The sequence below is a fragment of the Manis pentadactyla genome, chromosome X, assembly GCF_030020395.1.
Source record: "Manis pentadactyla isolate mManPen7 chromosome X, mManPen7.hap1, whole genome shotgun sequence".
Taxonomy (NCBI): domain Eukaryota; kingdom Metazoa; phylum Chordata; class Mammalia; order Pholidota; family Manidae; genus Manis; species Manis pentadactyla.
The window spans coordinates 39,274,942-39,302,884 of record NC_080038.1 but is presented as its reverse complement, the minus strand read 5'-3'; the positions used below and the strand labels follow the sequence as shown (position 1 = coordinate 39,302,884).

The 27,943-nt window shown below is 34.7% G+C and overlaps 1 protein-coding gene across 13 annotated transcripts in view; it reads right to left on the bottom strand.

Moving 5' to 3' along the window:
• Nucleotides 1-27,943, bottom strand: part of KDM6A (lysine demethylase 6A) — a 267,811-nt gene that overhangs the window by 84,184 nt on the left and 155,684 nt on the right. For all 13 annotated transcript variants that reach the window (XM_057495767.1, XM_057495768.1, XM_057495770.1 and 10 more), the window contains exons 6-8: nt 19,903-20,023; nt 5,420-5,474; nt 1,303-1,337 (exon numbers count right to left, since the gene is read on the bottom strand). In XM_057495767.1, coding sequence (XP_057351750.1) covers nt 1,303-1,337; nt 5,420-5,474; nt 19,903-20,023 — 211 coding nt within the window. The remainder of the gene's footprint in view (nt 1-1,302; nt 1,338-5,419; nt 5,475-19,902; nt 20,024-27,943) is intronic.

Genomic DNA, 27,943 nt, shown 5'->3' with positions numbered 1-27,943 from the left:
GCTGTGCAGGTAGAGAGGCCCAGAGGCAGAGACCAGTTTGCTGCATACAGACTCGCTCTGAGTGGTCGAGATTTTAGTGATTGACCTGCCACCATGGAAATAAAAGTTGGGTATAACCCTTTCACCCCAAGAAAGTCATTTCTTTGGTCACACTGAATTCACAGTGAACTTGCCTGGGGCTGGAAACCATTGGCAAGACAGAAAGTCAAGTAGAATCTTACACTGAGACCGGAGCAGCAGTTCCGGCCACTGAGGACGAAGCAGTAGAAGCCAGAGACAAAGCGACAAGACTGGCCTGTATGTCTGCAAGACTTTCTGCTGGAGACGGTGGCCCACCCATGGTCCTTCTGGTTAACTCATTTGAATAGAACTAGTTTGAATACAGCCAGGATGACCACTTGGTAGCAATGGATCTCCTCAGGCTTGAGGGTTATTTTAATTTTGTAATTTTTGTTATTTGTATATGGTATTACGTTATTATGGAATTTAGTTACAATGTTCCAGTTTCCTCACACAGGGACTAATGCAGAGGACTGAGGGCACACAGATTAAGAGGTGAGAATCCTGGAAGGATGGAGTATGGAGAAAGTGAAGGTTCCTATGGCTAGGATTCTCACCTGGCCCTGGTTGGCTAGCTCACTACACACATGTGGCCAATACATTGCTATTGACTCTATATAAAGAGCCCTGCCCAGTGCTCTGGGTGACACAGTGGCATGGCTGCAAGGCTGCAGGAGAGCAGAGTAGAAGCTGGAGTGGTGGCAGCACCAAGGACAGAGACAGACGGCTGTGGGGGCAGAGAGGCCCAGAGGCAGAGACCAGCTTGCTGCATGCAGACTCACTCTGAGTGGACGGGATTCTAGTGATTAACCTGTCACCATGGGAATAAAGTTGGGTATAAACTCTTTCACCCCAAGAACATTCCACTGTCTTTTTTCAGTATCATTGAATCCATAGTGAACTTGCCCAGGGCTGAAACCCATTGGCAATTGTAACAAACACGTATCAACTTTTTGAAGAAAAAACTAGGCATTTACATCAAGAATAAGAGAAATCTTAACTATAGCTGTATTTAAAGTCTCCTGATAAGCTCAAGTTTAGGAGCAAATCACATTAAATTTCTTTGTACACAGTAAGTACTCTAAGAACTGTTTCACTAAGCAAAGATTTGACATTTAATGAGTATAAAGTATATGTAAGAGGTAATGCCCAGAATGCAATTATCTGTATATATGATTTCATGTAAAATTATGTAAGTGATCATTTTTGTTTGCTTCAAGTAAGGTAAGCTAAAACACTTACCTGGGTTTCATATAAGTGGGCAATGTGAAACTGAACTGCAAAGATGATAGAAAATAAAAATCAGTAAAAATACAACTGTATTTGGGGTAAATTAACAATTTAAAATGTAAAACATAAGCACAGTCCACACCACATAGATTAAGTAATAACAGAATATAACTTTTCAATAAAATAGAATATACAAACACTTAACTTGAACACAGTAAGAAACCACATATATTCACTCTTGGTCATTACCAAATTTTGTCAATGTAATTATTGATACTAACATCAAAATCTATAGCAAGTTAGTATACTTCCTACAAAGTTCAAAACAGTGACATTAAGCAAATAAAACTTCTATCATCTGTACATTTTAAAGCATGATATTTAAAAACAAGAGTTCCAAGTCAAAAACCTAGTAAAGTTAGTACTGGATATAAAAAACATATTAAAACCAAAAACAAGCCTCTAATTTTTTCATATACTGTATTTCATATCAACATTTTTAAAGAAGTCATAAACCAGGATGACACTGGTAATTACACAGAGGAAATGAGTTGTTGGATTTCTCCATCAGCTCTTATTTAAAAAAAAAAAAAAAAGTCAAACCACTTGGAAGGCAAGAATCCTTAGACAGTCCCAAGATTAACAAGTAATGTTTTGAAAATCAAATAATTTACTTCCACTTTTATTCACAGCTCTTCCTGATTCTGCATCACTAGACTATGAATCATTCAACAAAAGTAACAACGAACCAGGAATCAAAGCTGTATTCTAGCTACTTAAAAACTGCGATTTTCATTCTTCAATGACAAATTTCTTTTCAATGTTCTACTTGGATTTCATAACTGGATTTCAAAGAGTCTTGGGAGCCTTTCCAATTTATTTGCAAATTATTTGTGGATCTTTAAAAATAAGGTCCACAACTATCATCAGTTTCTCACTGGGGAATGCGCCATGAGCTAACTCTCTCACAGATTCCCATAACTGTAAGAATCACCTGGGAGGCCTGTTTAAAAATAGAGATTCCTGAGATTATGATTCAGTGAGCCTGGAACAAGACTTGGAAAGCTACCTTTTTATTCAGTTCTGCAAGAGATTCTGATATGTGTTCCCTAGACCAGCACCTGGGAAATGCCGAACTAAATAACCATAAAGAGCAAAATGAACAAAATATATAATGAACTTTAAAATCAAACATTTTCTGGTTCAAAAGTAAAGTACTACATCTCTCCATAAACAACTGTTTAATATCACACAAAAACTAATCACAGATGAAGCAAAATAAAAACATCTTTACTAGATAAAAATCAGTTTTTTGCACAAAGTACAGGAAAATAGTAAGAAAAGTTCTACACATATAAACATCACCTTTACCTACATCTGTTGAGAGCTTTTCTTATTTACCACTCCCCTTTTCCAACACAGCTCTCCTTAAAAGTTCTAGTCCAAATCTCATTACACTACATCACTGGAGGAAGACTGGGTTACAGGTTAAGAGAATGAGCAAGAGATGGAAAACTCTATGCCCATTTTCCTCAAGCTTCTCACTCCTCTAATGAAGGAGACAAGGAAGATGATCATCAGCTAGCTGCCACTCGACTTTCATCCGAAACTTTCTCAAGGCTCAGTCCTAACCCTTACGTCAAAGAATTCCTTATCCCATGATTTACTAAATCCAGGGTCATCTTTTGTAGTGTGAAAACCACCATATTTAAATTCTTAAAAGTCTTCATCAATGTGTAATACCTGAGTCTCAGTCTCATACAACTGAGAAAAAGCTCTAGTTGGCAAGTCTCAATTAGAGGGAGAAATTTTTAACAAATATTGCCATAAAAAGTTCTGAAATTAAATTCTATCCAGAAGTTAACACTTTATTTTTAGAATTAACAGAATTAATTATATCTAGAAGAAACAATTTCACCCCAAGGGGCAATCATATAATGAAAATCCTCACATCACCATGACTCTACTTTTCAAAACATATAGTATAATTAACCTCTCAAATAGTTCTAGAAGCAATAAGTGTATCAATTTTTTTAATTGCATAAATGAATTGTGCCATAAAATATAAATATCTCATACAGATATCTCATACAGTTTATTTAATAAACTCACTTTATTTGCTATATAATCAATCCTCTGATCTTTGTAGTATCACAAAGTAACATGGAATATTTCAAAGAATAGTCAAGGACTGTGACATATACAAACAGATGATGACATAAAAAGTTCAAAGAGAAATAGGTTTTACAAAGATAATAAAGAGCCTGGTGTTAACAGAATAAGAGTGTCTGGCTCAAAGTAAGTAGTCTACATTTGTTAGTGCTCTGTGAGACATCAGCCATTATCATGGTTATCAAGTAATCATGCAGACTGTCTAAACTACCAAAATCAAATGAACTGTAATGACCTAATGTCTCTTACTAAAGCATATGCCCTTCCATTACAGTGACCAACCAACCTTTTAGCACTTTGCTGGGGTAACTCCTCAGTCTTGGGCAAAACAAGACGTTGGTCACCCTCCCTATTTCCCTTCTCAGTAACCAACAGAAAGAGAAGCACAGTAAACTCAAAGATGTATTCCTGATGGTTCAAACTGTCCTCTTCAAATTCGACAGGGAAGTTTTCTGCCCTGTGATACTCAGTCTATATACAGAGGTGTTGTTTCCCTCTCCAGAGCAACAGTGCTTTATAAACTGAGATTTAACCTCAACAGAGTAGAATAAAATGAGGATTTACCAAAATACTGAGTGTGAAATTTATGAAACAATCTCTCAAAAGTGATTCAAACTGACAAATGGTTATCAATGTTAGTTTTAAGGTATTAGATATAATCAGTTAAATAAAAATAAGCTGTTTTCTTATTCTCATAAATCAATTTTTTAAAGATTTTAAGAGTATATATCTAGATCGTTTATATAACAGATATATCAAGGAAAAAATATAATACTTTATAAATTAATATATCAATGTATGTAATTCTTTTTCTAATCCAACCTCATCTTAGAAACCAAAATATTGCTGCATTTGTTACAATCCCACCATTTATTCTGCAAATACACTGATCAGTACTAAATCCTGAGTTTCATTTAAAGAAAATAGAAATTTTTTATGTTTTCTCAAGAGATTGCTTTTAGCAAAAGTATGACATAACTGGCCTGGGTTCAGATGATGATTTAATTCATGCTATGTCATAATTCATATTATATGCAGGTTATATTTAAATTTCCATAGCTTTTTCACTGCTTTGAGCACTGTCCTAGGCATTTTTAACAAAGACTATTTTTCAATTAACACCTTTCTACACAGTTGACAAAGTGTCACTAATAGCTAAAAACTGACTTTCCAACACCTAAAATTCCTTTGACTGAGGTGAAATTTTCATGAAGAACAATTCAATTTTTCATACACTCTCAAGTTTTTTATTTTTTAAGTAAGAAAGTTTTAAAGAAATCCAGCTTGAATCCAATAAATTTTCTTAAAACCTTTATTGGTTACTTTAAAGTACACTAAACAAATATGCCAACACATTAATTATTGATAAACAATTCATAATCAACCCAATCTCCTTTCGGAAAAAAACCTATACAGAAGCAGAAAATAATTATCTGAAGAAACCACTGTATGGGAACATGCTTCACAGACACATTCTTTCTGAATTAATGGAAAACTGTCACCTTAAAACTTCATACATGATGTGTAAAACTATAATAAAAAGTCAAAATATGTCTTCATAATTAGTAACAATTTTAATACCACAAAGCAGCAATCAGTGAGCTACCACATATGAATCTTTGCATACTCATTTTTCTAAAAAGGCTGGCAAATGCTTTTTTTAATCCCTCTCCAATCATCTACAATACACAAATAATCAATCTTATTCATTAGTACAGAAAATTTTCATATGACAATCCAGTTCACTGGCATGTCTATTTAAGACACAGGCTGCTCATAATAACTGTCTAACATGGTCCATTTGTACAAGTAGCCATGACAACCAGTTTGATTCAACAATTATAGAAGAAAAAAATGCACAGGATTCATCACTATCACTATTATTACTATTACTATTATTTGCCATGAAGTTATATATCAATACGTGCAGAGAACTATGGCACTTAATAATACTTACTTTCAGCACTGGACAAAGTGCAGGGATTGCAGTCAACCATAGCTAACTGAAAATGCTGCAAGAGAGTGAGAATATTAATTCACTATATCTGATCTTTAAACATGTCTTAAAATAATTTTCAGATATGTAAGGTCTAACATAATAAACTATGATATGCAAATAAAATGGACTGGAGAACCAACTAGAATTACTTTCAACATTTATTGCTGACAACAGGTTGTTGGGTTATTCTCAAGACATTTGAGAATGGAGCATTTGAGGAAAAATTAACTTCATCTAGTATTCCTGTGTACATTTTGTTTATATGAAAATTTTTAAGTCTTTAAGTAAATAGAAAGCAGTAATATGGAACAGTATAATAGAATACATCATTATTTTAGAAATCGACAATAAAAGTTCAATGGTATTATAACAGAACACCACGGCTTATTTGAAAATGAGACATGAATTTTAGAAACAAAAAAATTAGTATGAGGAGATCAAAGATGGTGGCATGAGAGGTGAGACAGAGGCCTCCTCCCAAAACCACATACAATACAAAAATTTAGTTAATACAACTAATCCTAAAAGAGCAACAGGAAAGAAGGCTGAGTCAGACTGTATACACCTGGAGGAAAGAAGAGACCTCACAAAAACAGGGTAATGTACCAAAGCCATGATCTGGCAGTACCTAAGCCTTTCCCCCACCCCAGCTTCACCAGAGGAAGGAAGAGAAATGGGAGAGGGGAGAGGGTGGAAGCCTAGGAATACTGAACACACAGTCCTGGAGACCTGCTCTGGAAGAACAAACCTACAAACCTACATAACATGGTGCTCTGGAGATTAATGCAGATAGAAAGCTAAGACAGGCGGAATACTTGAAGAGACTGAGATTCCAGCCGCTTGTGGAAAACAAGGACGCACATTCAGCTGCTCTCAGACAAAAGAAAGGTTGGCACTCTGAGAGATTTCCTAACAGCAAGAGGGCTGCTAAAGGAACAAGGATTGCACAGAGCTTGCTGCTCAGGAGAAAGGACAGGAGGACAGAATTGTCCGAGTGCAATCTGCCCAGCAGATTGGGAGTATTCAGGAATTTCAGGCACTCCATACCCCTGGCTGGCTACGCAGCTCTGAGGCCCCGCTCCATGATACACAGCCTGCTGCACCTTCCTCCCAGCCAGCCGGCACCAGCTCGCAAACCGGCAGCCCCTGCCTTAGCAACAGGCAAGTGAGAGGGAGGACCTGCCTATAGCAACTACAAACGCAAAGCATAGAAGCTTACACCCATGTGCTTGGCCCACTGATTCTGGCAGTGGAGACAGGCACAGCAGCAGGGAAGCAGGAAACAGCTCTTTCCCCTCCACAGGCACCAACGACACTCCCCTGCAACCCCCGACATCGCTCTGGGGGCTAAGTAGGTCCAGAGTGTAGAGCTTCTGGGCACTAGAGGGCACCACATACAAATATTAAAAGTCAAAGGAACCTGGTTCAAACCAAAACCCACAAACACCAGAAAAAGGATCAAGTGAAACTGAACTCACCAATCTTCCTGAAAGAGATGTCAAAATAAAAATCATAAACATGCTCATGGAGCTACAGCAAAATATTCAAAAACTCAGGGGAGAATTCTGGATGGAGATTCAATCATTATGGAATACAGTATCAGAAATGAAACATACAATGGAGGGATTTAAAAGCAGATTAGATACAGTGGAGGAGATGGTAAATGGAATAGAAATTAAAGAAGAGGAATACAAAGAAAAAAAGGATCTCTAGGAAGGAAAGAATATTGAGAGAACTGTGCAACTAATCCAAACGGAACAATATTCGTATTATAGGGGTACCAGAATAAGAAGAGAGAGAAATAGGGATAGAAAGTGTCTCTGAGGAGGCAATTGCTGAAAACTTCCCCAATCTGGGGAAGGAGATAGCCAATCAGGCCATGGAGGTGCACACATCTCCCAACACAAGGGATCCAAGGAAGACAATACTAAGACATATAATAAAATGGCAAAGATCAAGAAAAAGGACTATTAAAAGCAGCCAGAGAGAGAAAAAAGATCACATACAAAGGAAAACTCATCAGGTTATCAGTAGACTACTCAACAGAAACCTTACAGGCCAGAAGGGTGAGGCATGATATATTTAATACAATGAAGCAGAAGGGCCTCAAAGAAGAATACTTTATCCAGCAAGATTATCATTTAAATTTGAAGGAGGGATTAAACAATTCCCAGATAAGCAAAAGCTGAGAGAGTTTACCACCCAGAAACTGTCTCTACAGTGTATTCTGGAGGGACTGCAATAGATGGAAGTGTTCCTAAGGCTAAATAGCTGTCAACAGAGGAAATAAAACAACAGTAAAGAAAGTAGAACAATTAATTACTAAGCACATGCAAAATCAAATCAACAACCCCCCAAGGTCAGTCAAGGGATAGACAAAGAGTACAGAATATGATAGTTAATATACAAAGAATGGAGAAGGAAGAAAAAGGAGTAAAATAAAAATGAACCTTTAGATTGCATTTGTAATAGCAATACTAAGTGAGTTAAATTAGACTGTTAGATAGTAAGGAAGTTACCCTTGAACTTCTGGTTACCACAAACCTAAAGCCTGCAATGGCAATAAGTACATACCTACTGAATCATCACCCTAAATCTAAACATAAATTGTCTGAATGTAACAATCAAAAGACAAAGGGTCACTGAATGGATAAAAAAATAAGACCTATCTTTATGTTACCTGCAAGAAACTCACTTCAAACCTAATGACATACACAGACTAAAAATGAAGGGATGGAAAAACATATTTCATGAAACTAACAGGGAGAAAAGCAGGAGTTGCAGTACTTGTATTAAATAAAACAGACCTCAAAACAAATTCGCAATAGACAAAGAAGGATATTACATAATGATAAAGGGGTCAGTCCAACAAAGGATATAACCATTATAAATATCTATGCACCCAACAAAGGATATAACCATTATAAATATCTATGCACCCAACAAAGGAGCACATACATATGTGAAACAAATACTAACAGAATTAGAGGGTGATATAGAATGCTAGGCATTCATTTTAGGAGACTTCAACACTCCACTCACTCCAAAGGGCAGATCAACCAGACAGAAAATAAGTAAGGACACAGAGGCCCTGAATAACACATTAGAACAGATGGACCTAACGGACCTAACAGACACCTACAGAACACTCGACCCAAAAGCAGTAGGATACACATTCTTCTCAAGTGCACATGGAAAATTTTTAAGAATAGATCATGTACTAGAATACAAAAAGAGCCACAGTCAATTCAAAAAGACTGAAATTGTACCAACCAGCTTCACAGACCACAAAGGTATGAAACTAGAAATAAATTACGCAAAGAAAACAAAAAAGCCCACAAACACATGGAAGCTTAAACAGGGTCCTAAATAATCAATAGATCAATGACCAAATAAAAACAGAGATCAAGCAATATATGGAGACAAATGACAATAGTAATTTAACACCACACAGTCTGTGAGGCACAGCGAAGGCCATGCTAAGAGGGAAGTATATTGCAATACAGGCCTACTCATGAAAGAACAATCCCATATGAAGAGTCTAAATTCACGATTAACAAAACTAGAAAAAGAAGAACAAATGAGGCCAAAGTCAGGAGAAAGAGGGACACAATAAAGATAGGAGCATAAATAAATAAAATTGAGAAGAATGACACAATAGAAAGATTCAATGAAAGCAGGAGCTGGTTTTTCGAGAAAATTAACAAAATAGAAAAACCCTAGCCAGACTTATCAAGAAAAAAAGAGAGTCTACACACATAAACAGAATCAGAAATGAGAAAGGAAAAATCACTATGGACACCACAGAAATACAAAGAATTATTAGAGAAAGCTATAAAAAAAGTATATGCCAACAAACTGGATAATCTAGAAGAAATGAACAACTTTCTAGAAAAATACAACCCTCCAAGGCTGACCAAGGAAGAAACAGACAATCTGAACAGACCAAACCAGCAATGAAACTGAACTGGTAATCAAAATACTACCTAAGAACAAAATTTCTGGACCAGATGATTTAACTGCTGAATTTTATCAAACATTTAGTGAAGACCTAATACCCATCCTCCTTAAAGTTTTCCAAAAAATAGAAGAGGAGGGAATACTTCCAAACTCATTCTATGAGGCCAGCATCACTCTAATTCCAAAACCAGGCAAAGACACCACAAACAAAGAAAATTATAGACCAATATCCCTGATGAACACAGATGCAAAAATACACAACAAAGTATTAGCAAACCGAATTCAAAAATACATCAAGAGGATCATACAACATGATTAAGTAGGATTTATTCCAGGGATGCAAGGATGATACAATATTAGGAAATCCATCAGCATTATCCACCACATCAACAAAAAGAAGGACAAAAACCACATTGTCATCTCCATAGATGCTGAAAAAGCATGTGACAAAATTCAACATCCATTCATGATAAAAACTCTCAACAATGGGTATAGAGGGCAAGTACCTCAACATAATAAAGGCCATATACAGCCAACATCATACTGAACAGCAAGAAGCTGAAAGCTTTTCCTTAAGATCGGGAACAAGACAAGGATGCCCACTCTCCCCACTGTTATTCAACATAGTTCTGGAAGTCCTAGCCATGGCAATCAGACAACACAAAGAAATAAATGGCATCCAGATTGGTAAGGAAGAAGTTACACTGTCATTGCAGATGACATGATATTGTACATAAAAAACCCTAAAGAATCCACTCCAAAACTACTAGATCTAATATCTGATTTCAACAAAGTAGCAGGATACAAAATTAATACACAGAAATCTGTTGCTTTCCTATATTCTAACGATGAACTGGCAGAAAGAGAAATCAGGAAAAAATTCCATTCACAATTGCATCAAGAAGAATAAAATACCTAGGAATAAACCTTACCAAGGAAGTGAAAGTGAAAACTACAATACATTCATTAAAGAAATTAAAGAAGATACCAATAAATGGAAATGTATCCCATGCTCATGGATAATAAGAATTATTATTGTCAAAACGGCCATCATGCCCAAAGCAATCTACAGATTCAATGCAATCCCTATCAAAATACCAACAGCATTCTTCAACAAACTAGAACAAATAGTTCTAAAATTCATATGGAACCACAAAAGACCCTGAATAGTCAAAGCAATCCTGAGAAGGAAGAATAACGCTGACTTCAAGCTCTACTACAAAGCCACAGTAATCAAGAAAATTTGGTACTGGCACAAGAACAGAGCCACAGACCAGTGGAACAGAACAGAGCCTCCAAACATTAACCCAAACATACATATTAACCCAACTGTGTATGGTCAATTAACATACAATAAAGGAGCCATGATATACAGTGGGGAATGACAGTCTTTTCAACAACTGGTGTTGGCAAAACTAGACAGCTATATGCAAGAGAATGAAACTGGATTATTGTCTAACCCCATACACAAAAGTAAACTTGAAATGGATCAAAGACCTGAATTAAGTCATGAAACCATAAAACTCTTACAAGAAAACATAGGCAAAAATCTCCTGAATATAAACATAAGCAACTTTTTCCTGAACACATCTCCTCAGGCAAGGGCAACAAAAGCAAAAATGAACAAATGGGTCTATATCAAGCTCAACAGCTTCTGTACAGCAAAGGACACCATCAGCAGAACAAAAAGGCATCATACAGTATGGGAGGAATATATTTGTAAACGACATATCCAACAAGGGGTTAACATCCCAAATATATAAAGAACTCACATGCCTCAACATCCAAAAAGCAAATAACCCAATTTAAAAAATGGGCAGAGGATATGAACAGACAATTCTCCAAAGAGGAAATTCAGATGGCCAACAGACACATGAAAAGATGCTCCACATCACTAATTATCAGGGAAATACAAATTAAAACCACAACGAGAAGTCACCTCACACCAGTTAAGATGGCGAACATCGAAACGACTAGGGACAACAAATGCTGGTGAGGATGCATAGAAAGGGGAACCCTCCTACACTGCTGGTGGAAATGTAAGCTAGTTCAACCACTGTGGAAAGCAATATTTACTCAAAAAACTAAAAACAGAAATACCATTTGATGCAGGAATTCCACTCCTAAGAATTTACCAAAAGAAAACAACTTATCAGATTTAAAAAGACATGTGCACCCCTTTGCAGCACTATTTACAATAGCCAAGATATGGAAGCAACCTAAGTGTCCATCAGTAGATGAATGGATAAAGAGGAGGTGGTTCATATACACAATGGAATACTATTCAGCCATAAGAAAGAAACAAACCCTACCATTTGTAACAACATGGATGGAGCTAGATGGTATTATGCTCAGTGATATAAGCCAGGCATAGAAGACAAATACCAAATGATTTCCCTCATTCGTTGAATATAACAAGGAGGCCAAACTGAAGGAACAAAATACCAGAAGACTCACAGACTCCAAGAAGGGACTAACAGTTACCAAAGGGGAGGGGTTGCGGAGGGTGGGTGGGGAGGGAAGGAGAAGGGGATTGAGGGGTATTATGACTGGCATACATGGTGTGTGTGTGGGATCATGGGGAAGACAGTGTAGCACAGAAAAGACAATTATTGAGTCTGTAACATCTTATTACACTGATGGACAGTGACTGCAATGGGGTATGGGGGGGACTCGATAATATGGGTGAATGTAGTAACCACACTGTTTTTCTTGTGAAACCTTCATAGGAGTGTTTATCAATGATAAGTTCATAAAAAAGTTAGTATGAGAATTGTCATAAATGGTAAAACTATCTACCCTTACTATTTCTTCAATAATTGTACTTTGTGCCTTTTCATAGTATTTGAAATGCTACAAAGAATGCAGCAAACAGCCTGTGTTCATCTGTTAAATGTAATTATCCTTTAGAATGTATTGCTATTTTATGTGTAGGGAATATTAAATCACTAACAGTTCACAGCATCCACTTACGGTAATAGCACATAAGCCTGCCCAAAAAATATATGTTAAATTCAATGTATAACAGTAATTTTTAAGAATGTAAATCATTAAGAAGACTGGGGGCCATTTGACATCTGACATCTAGTTTTATCAGTATAAACGTGGTATATAAACTAAGTAAAGGAAGACCAAGACGTGCTAGAGTTGGTTTAAAATCTTTAAGAAAAGTAAATCTTTTTGAACACTTAAAAAAAATATTCCTACAAATGTATATTCAGATTTTGAGCCTCCACAGATTTTTAGCATTAAAAGTAATCAACAGCCGAAGTACAAACCCATTAAAAAAAAATTGACGACAATAAGCTCATTCCTATCCACAAACCAAATATCTAAAGACCTGTATTTTGTATTTTTTATAACTGCCAGACAAACTGAAAATTGATATGTGTAATGACAACTTCTAGATGTAAGCCCCAAAAGAACTTTACCAAAAGTGAAATAATCATCAAAAAGCTTTCAAGTACTGTACTTCAACCTAGAATCAATAAAACTGTACTTGGTTAACCAGAACCCTCAATTAACAAAAATAAACTAATATCAGCTACCAGGGTTAAAATGAAAGAAAGATTAGAAAGCATCATTTAGTATAAACCCAGGAGTAATTATATTCATTCATGAATGTCTGTTATGTGCATGTATAATCAGGCTAGCCTACACTTAAGCACACTTAACATTTGGGAGTCATATATTCTGAATGGGCAAACTATTAACAAAATGACTATGACCTTTAAATATTAAATATTTAATCCATTCAACAAATATCAAGAGCCTATAATGTCCTCAGAACAATACAGACACTAGGGATACAATGGTCAACGAAACAAAAGTAAAAATTATTTGCCATGGTTGAATGAATGAAAAAAAATCCAACATCTATCTGAATACTTCAAGACCTGCTTTTATTTTCCCTTGTCCTACTAAGCAGATTGTATCCTCACAAACATCCCTTTAGTGTGCTACCATAGCACATAGAAACATAGCCATAGCACATAGAAAACAGGCTATTTTAAAAAGTGAGTAGTATGAAAGCAAACCATGCTTTGTAACCAATTGCTTTCCTCTAGAGAAAAAGAGCAGCAGGGCAGCCACACATTCAGATTGTACTACATTTTTAAGTCTAATCCATCGTGCTAGTGCCAATACTTAGATAAGAGAACAGACCTTTCCTAGGTGAACCACCAAAAGATGCAAACTGACCTGCAAAGAAACAGCCTTCAAGATGGCAGTATTTTCATTTTACTATTACACTGAAATTCTACAATGTGCAGAGAGATGCATAATTCAAATTGTCCAGCCTACATTTCATTTAACAATATTCAAGGTCCTGCAATGAAACCTAGCAGAAACAGTTCTGGATCATTTTATATAATTACTAATCAATCTTAAAAGTAACAGTGAAGTCACCGATGCATCATTTCAAACCCACATCATGATGAAATATTAAACATTTCCATACAGCAATGATGTAGAAAAATACTTGGCAAAAGAGTCCATATTCAATAACATGCATGTGTGAATGGAAGAACTTACAGACTATTACTAAGTATAAGAAACTAAGCATAGCCTTACAAAATCACCCCATTTAAAGAAAAACAAAGACAAACCTTTCGGTAAATTTAGTTTTAAATTTAGATGAGGGAATGAGGTGGGGATGATATGACCTCACAGTTTCATTTTCTATTATCTAAACCAGATGCAAAATAGACGCACATTTTTAATGTGATATTAGATAAAATGAATACTTCATAAAGCTCTGCATTTGAAAATCAAATATTTACAACCACAAATTTAAGTAGTTATGGAAAAATGCCAAAAAAAAATGCTTTTGATTAGAAATGACTTCTGATAGTTAAAATTTTCTGAGGAAAGAAAATTGACATGGGAAACCTGGATTCACCCTAACTCCTCAGTTGTCAGAGAGGATGATTATTACTGAGGGAGCATATCATACCTATCTACTCTACATCTAAAAGCAGTCATATCCTTTTCAGACTTGTATTTTGGAGGAACTGAAGTACTTCACCTATTTATACTACTTCACACTTGAAGGTAACAGGACTCAGGACAAAATAAGTATCAAAAGGAAAATCAAAATTGAGCAAGTAGAGTCAAGTGGAGAAAGCATTATTATGTGGCTAGATAAACCAATTATGAGATTACAGCATATCAGAGAATAATATCCAGGAAGAGTAAAAGGTAAAATACAATTTGATTAGTAGGAGAAATAGAAAAGAGCAGGGAAAGATTTCTGCCCACAAATGAGGAAAAAAGGACAGAAGACAAAATAAACAGCAATGACTATCCTCTGTCAAAAAGAACAGTGATGTTACACCAGGTGAAATCAAGTTCCACTGCCAATGTGGCAACTGGGGAGATGCTAAAAAGTACAAATTGTCAACTAATAGATAATTAAGACTGGGAGAGCTAATGCACAGCACAGAGATTATAATCAACAGTACTGTATTATAAACCTTAAAATTACTAAAAACCTAGATTTTAATTGTTCTTGCCCCAAAAAATGATCATGTGACATTAATACTTCAGGTGGTAATTATATTGCAATATATAAATGTGTAAAATCAACATATTGTATATCTTGAACTTAATGTTGTATGTCAATTATATCTCAATAAAAAATAAAATTTTTTCAAAAGATTAGAATTTTCAAAATGCCAGCTAGAGAGTTAAGCTATTGAGCATCATGAAGGAAACAGGGCAGGGGTGGGTATGGAGAAATAATAGCAATTTTCATTATCTTCCGATAACTGAACTAATAAAAATATGCTGTTTAGATCAACAAAGAAATATTATAGCTATTTTAGAAACTTAAGACATGATTAAAATTAACTGAATAGCTAGTATTCAAATTCTCAGCAAGCATTTTTATAATACATGGAGTTCACAGTATTTTAATTAAATGAAACAAATGAGTTATGCATTCTATATTAATAAATAATAAGATAAGAGGTATCTCACAGATTCCAAAAGTCATTTCTAAAAGGAAGTATGTATCATCATGCCTATACTTATTCCTTCTGTCCTAATACGTTGTTATGAAAAAATATGACAATAAAATATCTGAGTCTATGAAGTGTATAAGATCAAATCAGACACCTGGAAGCTAAGTAGTTCCTGGGGAAGTGTAAGGTAAAAAAAGAAAGTGGAAATGCTATGTTACTCACAAGTTTCATGCCAAGTATAACAGAGGGCAGACAAGCTGAATGGACCAGTGAATGGGGGACATGAGAAGAAAACAACTGCACTGTCAGTTTAGATAGAGAAAACTGCTAAGAGGTGATAAATAAAACCAGCTTATTTTCCCCCCACAACGTTTCCAGACCATTCTAGGAGAGGCATTTTTATCATCTTATAGCCTCTTCTATTTCATTTATCTATCCAGTCAAGAAACATTAAGTAGCTGGTAAAATGCCAAGCTAACACACAGCTCATTTGAATTCAACCCATTTCCTATGAATTGTCTCTATAATTCTCATCTTCCTAACCCTTTCATATTAACCCCTTCAATCAGCACTTATCTTCAAATACCAAATTACAAGGGGATTCATATTAGTATCCTAGCCAATTATCCACAGGTTCCCATAAAAAATCCATCCTCTTTTCCTTTAAAAATCAGAAAAAGTTCTAATGTTGACACATCTTGGGCAAACTGAAATATGTAAATATTAGGGGGAATTTCTATATAATCTTCATTAAACTAAACAGATGCATTGGCATTAACTGACTGAAGAATATGGGTGTTATTATGTTTTATTTTGCATTTATTAGCTTCACATGAAGGAAATAATTTTAACAGTCTGCCAGGATGTGAAAATAAGAGGCATCATATAAAACTATTTGTCAAAATTAGGGTACTTTTACTAAAGTAATGATAGTACAGTGCCTCAAATGTAATAAATGTAAGCAATTATCATTAATATCATTAAAAAGTAATAAAGCAAAATTCTGAATTAATTATATGGCATTAAACAGGCAACTAAACCTAGGAGGATATTATCTGAAGCAGCCAAGAAAAACATCATGTAAAAATGTCACCCTGGAACGGACTCCGGTTCAGATAATATTAAACTAATTAATACATTAAGAATTGGTACCTCCACCATTTACTAAACACATGAAATCTCTATTAGCCAATTTAATGGAAAAATACCACATGATTGAAAAGTAGGCTGGGCACTAACTTCACATTTCTAAGGGTGGGTTGAGTGACAATACAAGTGTGAAATTGAATTCTAGGATGGGAAAATAGATTCTACAAATAGTATCTACTCTGGCTCCAAATTAGAGTTTTAGACATGGTAGATGAACTGACAACTAAAAAAGAAAGGCTGAAAAAAAATCTGTCAGGTGCTCTCATATACATAATTTAATCTTTACAACAATCTTGTGGAATGGGTAGTTATTCCAATTCTACAGATACAGATGATCAGAAGAGTTAGGCATCTTGCCCAAAGTCACACAATTAGTTATATGGGAGGGTCAAATGTTAAAACCAAATTTGCTTGCTTTGAGAGCTGTTCCCACAGTACCACAACAGAATGTTTCAGATACATTTTAGGAGAAAAGTTACTACCAGAGATAGAAATAAAATGGAATGCATTTCATGTGTGGGTGAAAAGAAGGCATATATTATTATAATAAACTGTATTTTATTTAAATATTTTACCATCTAAAACATACTGTATATGCTGTTTCTCTCTTCAGGCAGAGGGGAAAGAAAATGAGGTAGAGAAGACCTGATCTAGAATGGACTGTTCACACCATCCCCATACTAAAATACTCTTTTTACCCACCTCTCATTCCTCCATTAGGTAAGAATAGTATATTTAGGGAATTGAGCCCAGCTCAAAAACTGGACATAACTGGTTTAAGAGTAACAACAACCTCTTTGATAAGGGATCAATTGAAAATGGCCCTGTGACCTATTTCTGGGCAATGAGATGCAAAGTGAAGTATTCTTTAAGAGATGGAAAGAAAATTAGGATCTTTCTCCTCTATGAAATGATGATCAAGATATTTAACTGAGCACTTCTTTTTGCCAGCAGTATACTTAGCACCTATGCTACAACTCTATAAGGTCTTTCTATATGAGACATGAAAAAACAATCATCTCATTTTGATTTCAAGTGGCAATCAGCCTTAAGAATAAGTCAACATAGAACAAAGAAGAAAATTAATTATTGATGAAACCTGGGATCAGTTGAACCAATCCTGAATGAGGTACATTTTTTGTTGTCTTTTGGGAGGTTTTTTTCTTTTAACCAACTTAAGTTGAGTTTCTGAGGTTGTTGCCCAAAGCATCTATACCAATACAATGTGCTTCTAGAGAAAATAGTTTTCATGTAGTGAACAATTATCAGAGGTTACATGTCTACCCATATGAAGCTAAAATACTACTAGCAAGTCTACTTTAGAAAAATTGGAGGCCACCTAAGGAGAGGGAGCATTATCATACCTTCTGATTCCTACCTTCATTTATACTAAATGTTAAGCATTTATACAGTAACATGCTGAAATACCTCCTTGACTAAGAATGATGGTGCCTAAAATTCTTCTGAAAATAGACAAGGAATACTGGAGACAGAAACCTCAAAAAGCCAGTATCAAGATGAAATAAAAATCAAATGAAACCTTCTCAGTAAGGGGAAGAGAAATATCAAAGACTTCTAAAATTCTTTCCTATGTTCATACAAATGAAGTAAGTATCAGAATGACATCAAGTAAATAAATGGAAGAAAGGTCCAAAAGTAGAAGACTGCACTTAAGGCAATTTTGCTAAAATCGTTATGACTTTTAAGTTTGTTAGCCTTTAACTATGCCCAAACAAATAAAAGTTGTATGCAGGATGGTTTCTGTTGAACAATGAGTAAGCAGTAACATTTTCAATTAGCCATGGAATAGCACACAACACTATTTCTCCTTGTTCAAGAAGACTTTAAGTATCTTCATCTTCATAGAAACATGCAGAAACTTACATACATAGAATTATTTAAGATACCACTATACTGGTATTTTCAGATAGTCACATTCCATAATTTGGGTCATATTCTCTCCATTCAAATACTATTTCCTGAGCAAGATTTACCAAACTGCTACCAAAAACACTTCTGCAAAACCTAACAGGCATGTGTGGCAATACTGTAAAATGCTCAAATAACTATTTTGTATTATAAGCATATTTGTTAGGTAATATATATTGTGTCCAAAAGAGGGTTAAAATATGCAGGGTGCCTTCTAGCCACTCATAACCCACAGTATAGTTTGCGAAATGTTGTTCTAAGCTTGAGAAAAACTGATTAACTTCCAGGCATCCCTTATTCTCCATACTACTTACTTTTACCCTGGGGCCTATTCCTCAAACTGTACTTACTTTTGCAATTGTGTGATCTTGATCTAAATACTTCACAATCTACTTATTTTAGCATTTTGGGTTGTATATCTCTCTGCTTCATGCCATCAGCATTGTTCTTTATAAACTCATGAAAGACAGAAACCGTATTTGCATAACTGTCCACTTTAAAACTCTAGCCTATGATTAGGCACTCCTTAATACAGTTTTTAAAAAACCATTAGTAGTTCCTTATTAGTGTATTCAAATTACTAAATATCTCTTTGTAACAAAGTTTCTTTATCATCCTTTATCTCCCTACCACCCCTTCAAAAATCAAGATAATCTGCAATGGAGCTATTTAGAACATGGCAAGCATTTTAGTCATAAATTCACAAAAACTTAAGTCTTTTCCTAGAACTTCTAATCCTTTCAAAAGGCAATGCTTTTGTTGTTCACAGAAGTACTATTTTCATGAAAAGCCCAGTGAGACTTAACATGAATGGCAGACAATACTTATGTGCTTCTTTATCAATGAAAAAGTTGAGAAATATCAAATTTCCATATAAAAGTAAAAAAAATTTAACCAACAATCTTCTCCCAAGAATGTTTATAGTCACAAAGCAGCAGTTCAACTGACTTGCAGAGAACATTTCCTTTTATAATTTAGATAAGCAACTTGCCCTACTGATGTTGAGACCCATGCAAAAAAAAAGCAGTCAATGATGGGGTTACAGCTAGTGTCATTAAACAGCTGCTTCTGATCTCTATGGTGGTCAATCACTTATAGCACAGTGACTTAGATGTTCAAATTGAAATTGAAACCTTCACCCTTTCCTGATGACAGATCTCAATTAAACAAAAAGTTTAATGATATAATTAGTTACTTATGTCTTACAATCTTAACTACTTTGTACCTTGAAACCCAATCTTGTGTATTTTTCAGTTCATAGCTAATACAGTTCTTTCACCTAATTTTCAAATTTTCTTTTGGAATGCCAATAAATTCCAACATCTCTCAATGCTCTAATATTTAGCAACACCCCCCACCATCACACCCCAGAAAAAACAAACAAACAAACAAAAAAACAAAATAAAACATTGTATCTTGGGGGAAAAACCCACAACCTACCTTTAAACTAGACTCATAGTCTGTGTTCACTTTGAACATAAGCCCAAGTCGTAAATGAATTTCCTTGGCTCGACAAAAGCTGGGATCAACATAAAGCACCTCCTGAAATGCTTTAATTGCCCTGAAAGAATATAGACATAAGATATCTTAACTTTATAACACTTGCATGGATTTTTACTCGGTAGCACAGTTAAAACTTTTGTTATATGCAATACTGTTTTAACAGAAATGCTAGTTTTATAAAAATGATGTGAATGAATAGTTAAAAAAAAAAAAAGACTGGGAAGGGGCACCTGGATCCTGGATCTTACATATAATTCTGAATGTATAATTTAATATGAAAGGGGAAAAGGAAGATCAGTTGAATTTATCCTCAGTTATTCAAATAATATTTTATATTTGAATAATTATAAGTCTTAATATAAGTCTCAGTATAAATAACTTATTTTATTGTTTCTGGAATTTCCTAGGGAAGGAGAAGTGGGGCAGAAAGGATACTTTTGCTTTTAAGGAAGGAGAAATTAATCCTGTTTCTAGTCTACTCCGTAAAAATAAGTCCTCTTTTTAAAACTTTGTATCTTTCATATTTAGGTTTACAATCCATCTATTCCCTACTTTTTATATGGTGTGACATAGGAGTCAGTTTTCTTTTTTTTTTTCATACGGATATCCAATAGCCTCTGCTTTATTAGTAGAAAAAACCATCCTTACCACAGCTCTGCAGTGCCACTCTGTCCTAAATCAAATTCCACATTCGTGTGGGTCTGTTTTGGGGTTCTCTATTATATATTATTTTCCATTGGTCTCTCAGTCTATCTTTGCCCCCAAATTCACATTTTAGATTTTATAAAAGGTTTGGATTACCAGTAGAACAAATATGAGAATGAGAAAGGGATACTTTTCATTGAATATAGTTTTATCACTTAATTTGATATGAATAAAAATGAATTATTAAACTCATTCTTACCTACTTGAAGATGGATTATTAAAAATCACGGCAAGGAAAAATATCTTATAATTTTTCAAATTATAGAATCAGATCTAAGTTATGTTAGGAATCATTTTAAGTCTCTCTACATGACTTAAGGTTTATCCCAAGTACAAGAAAATCATATTCCTTTGCAAAACTTTGTATCTACTATTCTCTGCCTCTACTTATATTAAAGGTAGATGTTGCTATTTAAAATCTTAGATGATTCCAAAACAAAAATCAATCTTATATAAAAAGTTTTCTGATTCATCCATTATCTATTCCCCCCCCAAGATTCTGTAATTATGTACATGTTTATTGAAAATTAAGGGTTCTAAAAGGTAATGCTTATTGTGAAGGGTTGGGGCAAAAGGTATGGTATCTGATACCTTTATGCCTGGTAAAATACTTTCTTCCTGAAGAGGAGCTCATCTGTGTATTAGATGACTTTGTAAATGGGTGGATGTATATGTGTTTTATTATCTGATGTGTATATATAGATAAGAGAGAGGAGTCAAAAGCCAGAGAGGAAGGAACTAATATAAATTACCATTCTCATTGAAAGGCAGCTTCCTATTTCTCTAAATCAGACTTCAAGATACTCATCTGCATCCTGGTAAGAAGTTCTCTTTGTACTTCTCTCAAACCTTTCTATTAGGAAGTGGTGCAACTTCAAGCTCTATGATTCTTCTGGTCATGACTAGTGCTACCACCTTCTAACAGAACAGGCAATTGTGTGTCTGTGGAGGGGAGGGCAGGGTGGGGAGAACACCTACGGGGGTGGGAGAAAGAACACCTATGTTTGAGGCAGGGAGGATAAAAAGGTTAGATGAGAACTGCAGCAATAGATGATGCCAGTTACAATATATGATGCAACTGGGAAAGGTTAAGCAGGGGCTTTGGGAAGCTTCTAGGATGATATAGCAATTTTTCATTTATTTACTTAAGTAATGATAAGAATGTTTACTGGTATGAATGTTTATTTTATAAAGAACATGTTAAAATATATACTTAGGTTTATGCATTTTTAAGTATGCTATATTTTTGTAATAATAAAAACTGAGGTTAATGCTTCACAAAGTCCTAAATAACCTTACCTTATGATACAGGTCAGAAAAACTCTCCTATGGAATGGGTCAAAACTAAGTATTGTCCACATGTGCCAAAAAAAACCCCAGGCAGCCTGAGTCAAAGACATGAAAGAAAATGAATGGAAATAGAAGACAGCGAACAAAAGGAGGAATAAAGGAGAAAAAAAAAAAGAAGTTAGGAAAGAAAAACAGTCTAAGGAAGCATGGGAGGAGGAGCGGGGTGTGAGGAAAGAAGGGAAAAGAACACAGGGCATCAGTAACAATCCCTTGGGAGAAGAAATTATTTCCTACTCAGTCTCAGTTTCTATGTCCAGCCTTTTCCCTAAACCTACTATTTGTAGATTGTTTTACTCCATTAAGGTGCCTTTAGTACAAACATCTTCTCCACTTAGTTCACAATGTTACACAAATGCAAAGAAACCTAAGTTTAACAAGTTCTTATGTATGTTAACACACTGGAAATTTAAAAATGAACAACTATTAACCTAAAAGCAAAAAACATGTTTCAACACACTAGCCTGAGCTACACTGTGTCTTTAAGAACTATTCAAAATGACCATGATGAGGTGTGAGCAATATATAGTTAATCATGAAGTTCTCATTGTTTCCAAGTTTCCCTCAAATTCAATACCTTGTAGACTCAATTTCCAATTATCATTATTATGGGGATTACAGAAAAAAGTTTCCTTACGGATTTCCTTTGCTCTGCTCTGACTTACCTGTTAACTCAAACAGGTTGGTCCTTTGATTGCCTACTAAAGTGATACTCTTAAGTGAAATCTCCAAGTAGCACTTAAGGTTGGTGGGCAGTACCTCTTCAGTTCTATTCCCAGTTAAGACCTAACAATGCTTCTCCTCAGCTGTGAGCTGGGTTACCTCAAAAACTTATGCAAATACTGGCCCTCTTGACTTCTCTACTTCTCCTCAGGACAGTCTCCAAACCTGTAACATTTTCCTCCTTCTGCTTCACCCTGAACGCACTATTACCTAAAAGATTCACCACCTAAACTCAACACCAACTATTTTTTGCTTAGTGTGAACCAGCAGTTAGGTTCACCCTATAATCAAATCATTTTCTTCTCTACCTATTGGTGTGCTGTCTCCACATATTCCAAGTAGTCTATTCCTTGAGGTCTACAATCCTCTTTTGGTTTTTAACTTTCTAAATAATACAATAAAATGGTTAAGTTTAATAGATGTTTACTGATGTCATCACTTTTATAGTTAGCAGACTGGACTTCTTGTTGGACTGACAGTATTCCACAATAAACCCATCAGTTTCCCTCATCTAACACAATATATCTAGGTTCATTTTCATTTTATTTTCTAAACATTTACCCATCTTTCTCTCCTGTGTGCTTCTTCAGTGCTTCCCACTGGAAGGAAAAGAGAAAGGGGGAGAGAGAGAGAGAGAGAGAGAAAGACAGAGACAGAGAGAGAGGGAGAAGGAAGAATGTGTGTGTATTTGGTCATTATTCACCATATTTTTATCTCACCAAACTGAGCTAGACTAAAAACACCAACACGTACAAATTCTGCTGACCTGAGTATTCTGGTTGACGAAGAATTTTACAACATGAGAAATGGCTACCCAAAGCTGTATAAAATACTTTAACGGTACAATGCCTAAAAAGGTTTATTGTTATATTATTTATATTATAATAAATATGTTATATTTTATATTATATAGTGTGTATGTTATTTATATATATATTATTTACATATATAATATATATATTATTGTATACAAATATTGTTATATATATTATATATTTATATTGTTTATTATACCAAAGCACAATCTCGACTGAAACAAAAAAAAGTGCATATTGCTGTGTGTAAAAATATCACTGGCATTTTTCTTAAAATCTAAAAAATGTAGTTTTTTATCTCACAAAAATTATTTCTGTATATTTTCAGTTAAAATTTTTTTTGCATTTTTGCATTTGTTTGCCATTGTTAACAATTTTAAAAAGGAAATGATAGAAAGCTAAAACCTCAACAGCACGACCTATGAAAAACACACACATGATGAATATATTTTAAAACAATGGTCAGTTTTAATAAGATTTCCAGAAAGTCATTTCTTCCTTTAGAACTTTACCGAACTATAGTAAAAACAATGATGTTAACTAAACATCTCTAGCACATTTGGAAAGAGACATAATAAAACTTGAAGTTTTCTGAGGCTAATAAAGCTAAGTCCAGAGATTTCCCTCAGGGATATCTGAAGGGATAAGTAAACTAATTCCACAAAATTTCATATTAATAAAATAGAGAATATTCTAGCTCTAAATCAGTAATAACATATGTATACACAACAGATATATACTTCCACACTTTTATTAGAAAATTTAGAGGTTCCTTTTAAATGAAACAGAAAGATTTGATGAAGTCATTAAAGAGACAGGTATGGTTAAGGTTTCCTAAATGTGGAGATGGAAGAAGGCAGACCAAACAGAGTAAATGGCACGAACGTACATAGGTTAAAAAAACGCTTAATATGCTTTCAGGGAAATGTTAACACAATGTGCCTGACAAAAGAATATATTTTAAGGGATCAATAAGGCAAGAAAGATCATTTAAGGTTTAATCATAGAGGACATTAAATGTGAGGCTAAGTTAGAAATACAATATACTGAGTTACTCCCATTGACATTCCCTAATGTATTACCTCCAGGTTCTTTTGCTCTCTGGACAGTTTTCACTTCATCACTCCAGACAGTGGGATACTTTTTCCCCTTCCCTACTGCAAGATTCATTTTTTTATGCATAATTTCCCTGAAGCTTAATTAGTCTAAGTACTTCCAAATTCTCTTTGGCAATCTATAGTAAGTTCTGGTAAAAGAACTAACTTAGTTATCTGCTACTTTTTTCAAAATGGAAATTTACATACTAAACTCGTTAACATTGTTTTTAATAGAACTAAAACATTTGATCTAAGAGCATTAAATTGTATTATGATAGCTCAAAAAAATATATTGAGTTTTTGCCAGACTCCATAGCAGACAAGCCTCAGAATTAATGGTGGTATCTCAACTACATTAGGCTTACTACGTCTGTACCCAAAGCAGTAACCACACAGAATAGAGATTCCTATACCTATTAAAAACACTTGTAACTAGTACAATGCTAGGGAAATGAATCCTAAAGATCTCTGTATTTTCACTCATCATTTGTGTTAATATTTGTCTTTTTTAACTCACCTCCACTTCATTCCCCTAATCCTTTTTGATATCAACATAACAAGAATCACTAAATTTCCTTACCAGGCCTTAATTTCCAAAAATCCTATGACTCCAGCAAAGAATTATATATCTCTTACATTTGTCACTGTAACATCATTCTGATATTGATCAATGGGAATAAAAAGGTTGCAGGCTAGAAAGAGGACTGACAAGGACTTTATGGGGGATGCATTTAGAAATAGTTGTAATGATCTATTACTGTATGCATTTCAATTCCTCTCACCCAATAATAACAGATTTCTTACTGTAAGGGCAAGGAGAAGCTCAGCTGAAGGTACCCCTAGCAGTTTGCACGTGTAAAGAATGGCTTTACAGAGATTATTTGTAGCTCCCTGATGCATGTATTTTACTTTGTGCTTCTATGTTCTTCTTTCTCCTTCTGGACATTTTTTTTAAGCTTGGTCCCAGATTACTGAGTAGGATATTAAATTTGAATAATCATGCGAAGTCAATGAAAATGTTAACAGTTGCTCTACTACTTTCTATACCTCTAAGAAGACGCAGCAACTGAAACCTGGAAAATCTGACCAAGTAACTGAACTGATCTAGAGGCTAACCAATAAAATCAACTCCAAGACAAAAAACTGGCAGTATAATATGGCAAGAAAGGTGACAAATAGGTAAACAGATAAAACTACACTTAATTAAACCACTTAATAAAATATTAATTCACTGTTGCCAACCCCAACAAACGTTGGTCACACACACATTAATTATCAAATAAACTAATCAAAAGCCAGTGGACACAACTACCAAATTATCAAATTTTACTTAAATTATAAATGTGCCAGAGATATACAACATTGAGACATCAGATTCTTAAAGCACTGACAGTACAAAAAAGGGCACACAACACTCAAGAAAAATTTTTTAACAAATCCCAAATAATTAGTTGTGAAATTAAAAGAAGGCAATTGCCTGATCCCAGCAATTAATAGATACCTATAGATATAACAAATAAAACACATATACAGTTTTAACCTAAGAAATTCCTACCATTTAAAGCTGTATTTATTAGCTCTTACCAAGCACCTATACCAAGCTTCTTGATTTTGTGGCTATTCAAGAAATAGCAAAAGTTAAAGCAAAAGTTGGGGTACAGAACTGTGAAAACACATTTGACCATCAAGATGGATTCAGAGAGGGTGTGAGATCTATGATTCTAGGAAGCAGCTAGGGTTGAAACTCAAGATATGAGAAAATGGCAGAGACCAGGACAGGATTAATAGACCAGAGGACACTTATTCTGACACTGCATTGTCCTTCTTTCATTCAATTTCATTTCTTAGGTCACCTGAAGGACATGGAAATCGTATGTAGATAAGGAATCAAATGATTAAATTTCCCACAGCTATAAGCCCCTTAAACTGACATGGTCACATACTCATTAAAGCAATCCAATTTTAAACTGATGATATTTTCACCTCTGATTTTATGTTCTTATCTTTAATGTACAGGGAGCTCATAAGTTATCACGGTAGTTGGGAAAGTGGCTGGTGTGAGGTATACACATCCATTCCTACACTGTAGAGTTCCTTGCCTTGAGTTTCACCTAATTTGGCCATAAGGAATGTACCAACATGCCCAGGAGAACAACCACAAATACTGATTTAAAAATTACCACCTGTCAATCTTCAAAATTCGGGACAGAGAATAACAAAAAATATTAGATTGGGGAATCAGCATAAGCTTGCCTCTGGCACTAATTAAACAGTTATGTAATACTGACTGACACACACACACACACAGACACACACACACACAGCTTTCTGCATCTACAAAATTAAGGGAAAAAAACTAAGTTATCTCCAGGACCACTTACGGTTCTAAAAGTTTAGTATTGTGAATTCTATAAAAAGAGATTTTAAGACAGTCCTACTTTACCCTTGATTTTAAATATGATATATTGAACATGAAGCTAGGAGGCTTAAGTTTAGGACTGCTCTACAGTAATGGATAATTTAAGAGAAAAAATTAAACTACAAAGCTTCTTTATAAAGATCCATTAGAGTTTATTATAAAGCTTACAAACAAAATGAGTAATGTGAATGATTATAATATTTTATATACACATACAGTGTTCTCTAACAATGCTTCCATAGATGATCAAAAACCAATAGGACCAAGAGCATAGAGGGAGGATAAAGCATATAGGAAAAGTCATCTATGTCTGAATTTTCATCCTTACGGAAATCGTATCAAATCACTGCCAATGCATTTCTAAAAGCTCTGTAATAAATATTCAGAGTGCCAACACATAGATGACAAGAGTTTTAACCTTATGCCAAAACATTCCTTTAGACTCTCATAGCACTCATTCAGCTTAAAATTATGGAGAATAGAAGGGATTCTACAAAATCAGATATACTTCAAATAAAAAATGTCTACATAATGTTTACAGTTTATCAAATGCACATTATCTCATTTGATCATCAAAACTCAAGTAGAAAAGGTAAGTGATGACAACATACTTAAAGTCACACAGACACAAATGAGGGAACTCCTTATTTAACTCAAGACCAAACTAAGTAGCAATGCTGAGAACAGAGTATCAATCTTTCAACTCAAAGTCTATGTTCTTTCCACTGGAGAATGTTATTGCCTTGACTGGTAAACAGAAAAAGAAGGGGGCAAAGTCCATAAAAACGGGGTCCTAACACTTTACAGTTTACAAAATCTTATGTGTTACTATCATACTTAGTCTCTGACTCTGAAGATAATACCATTATTCA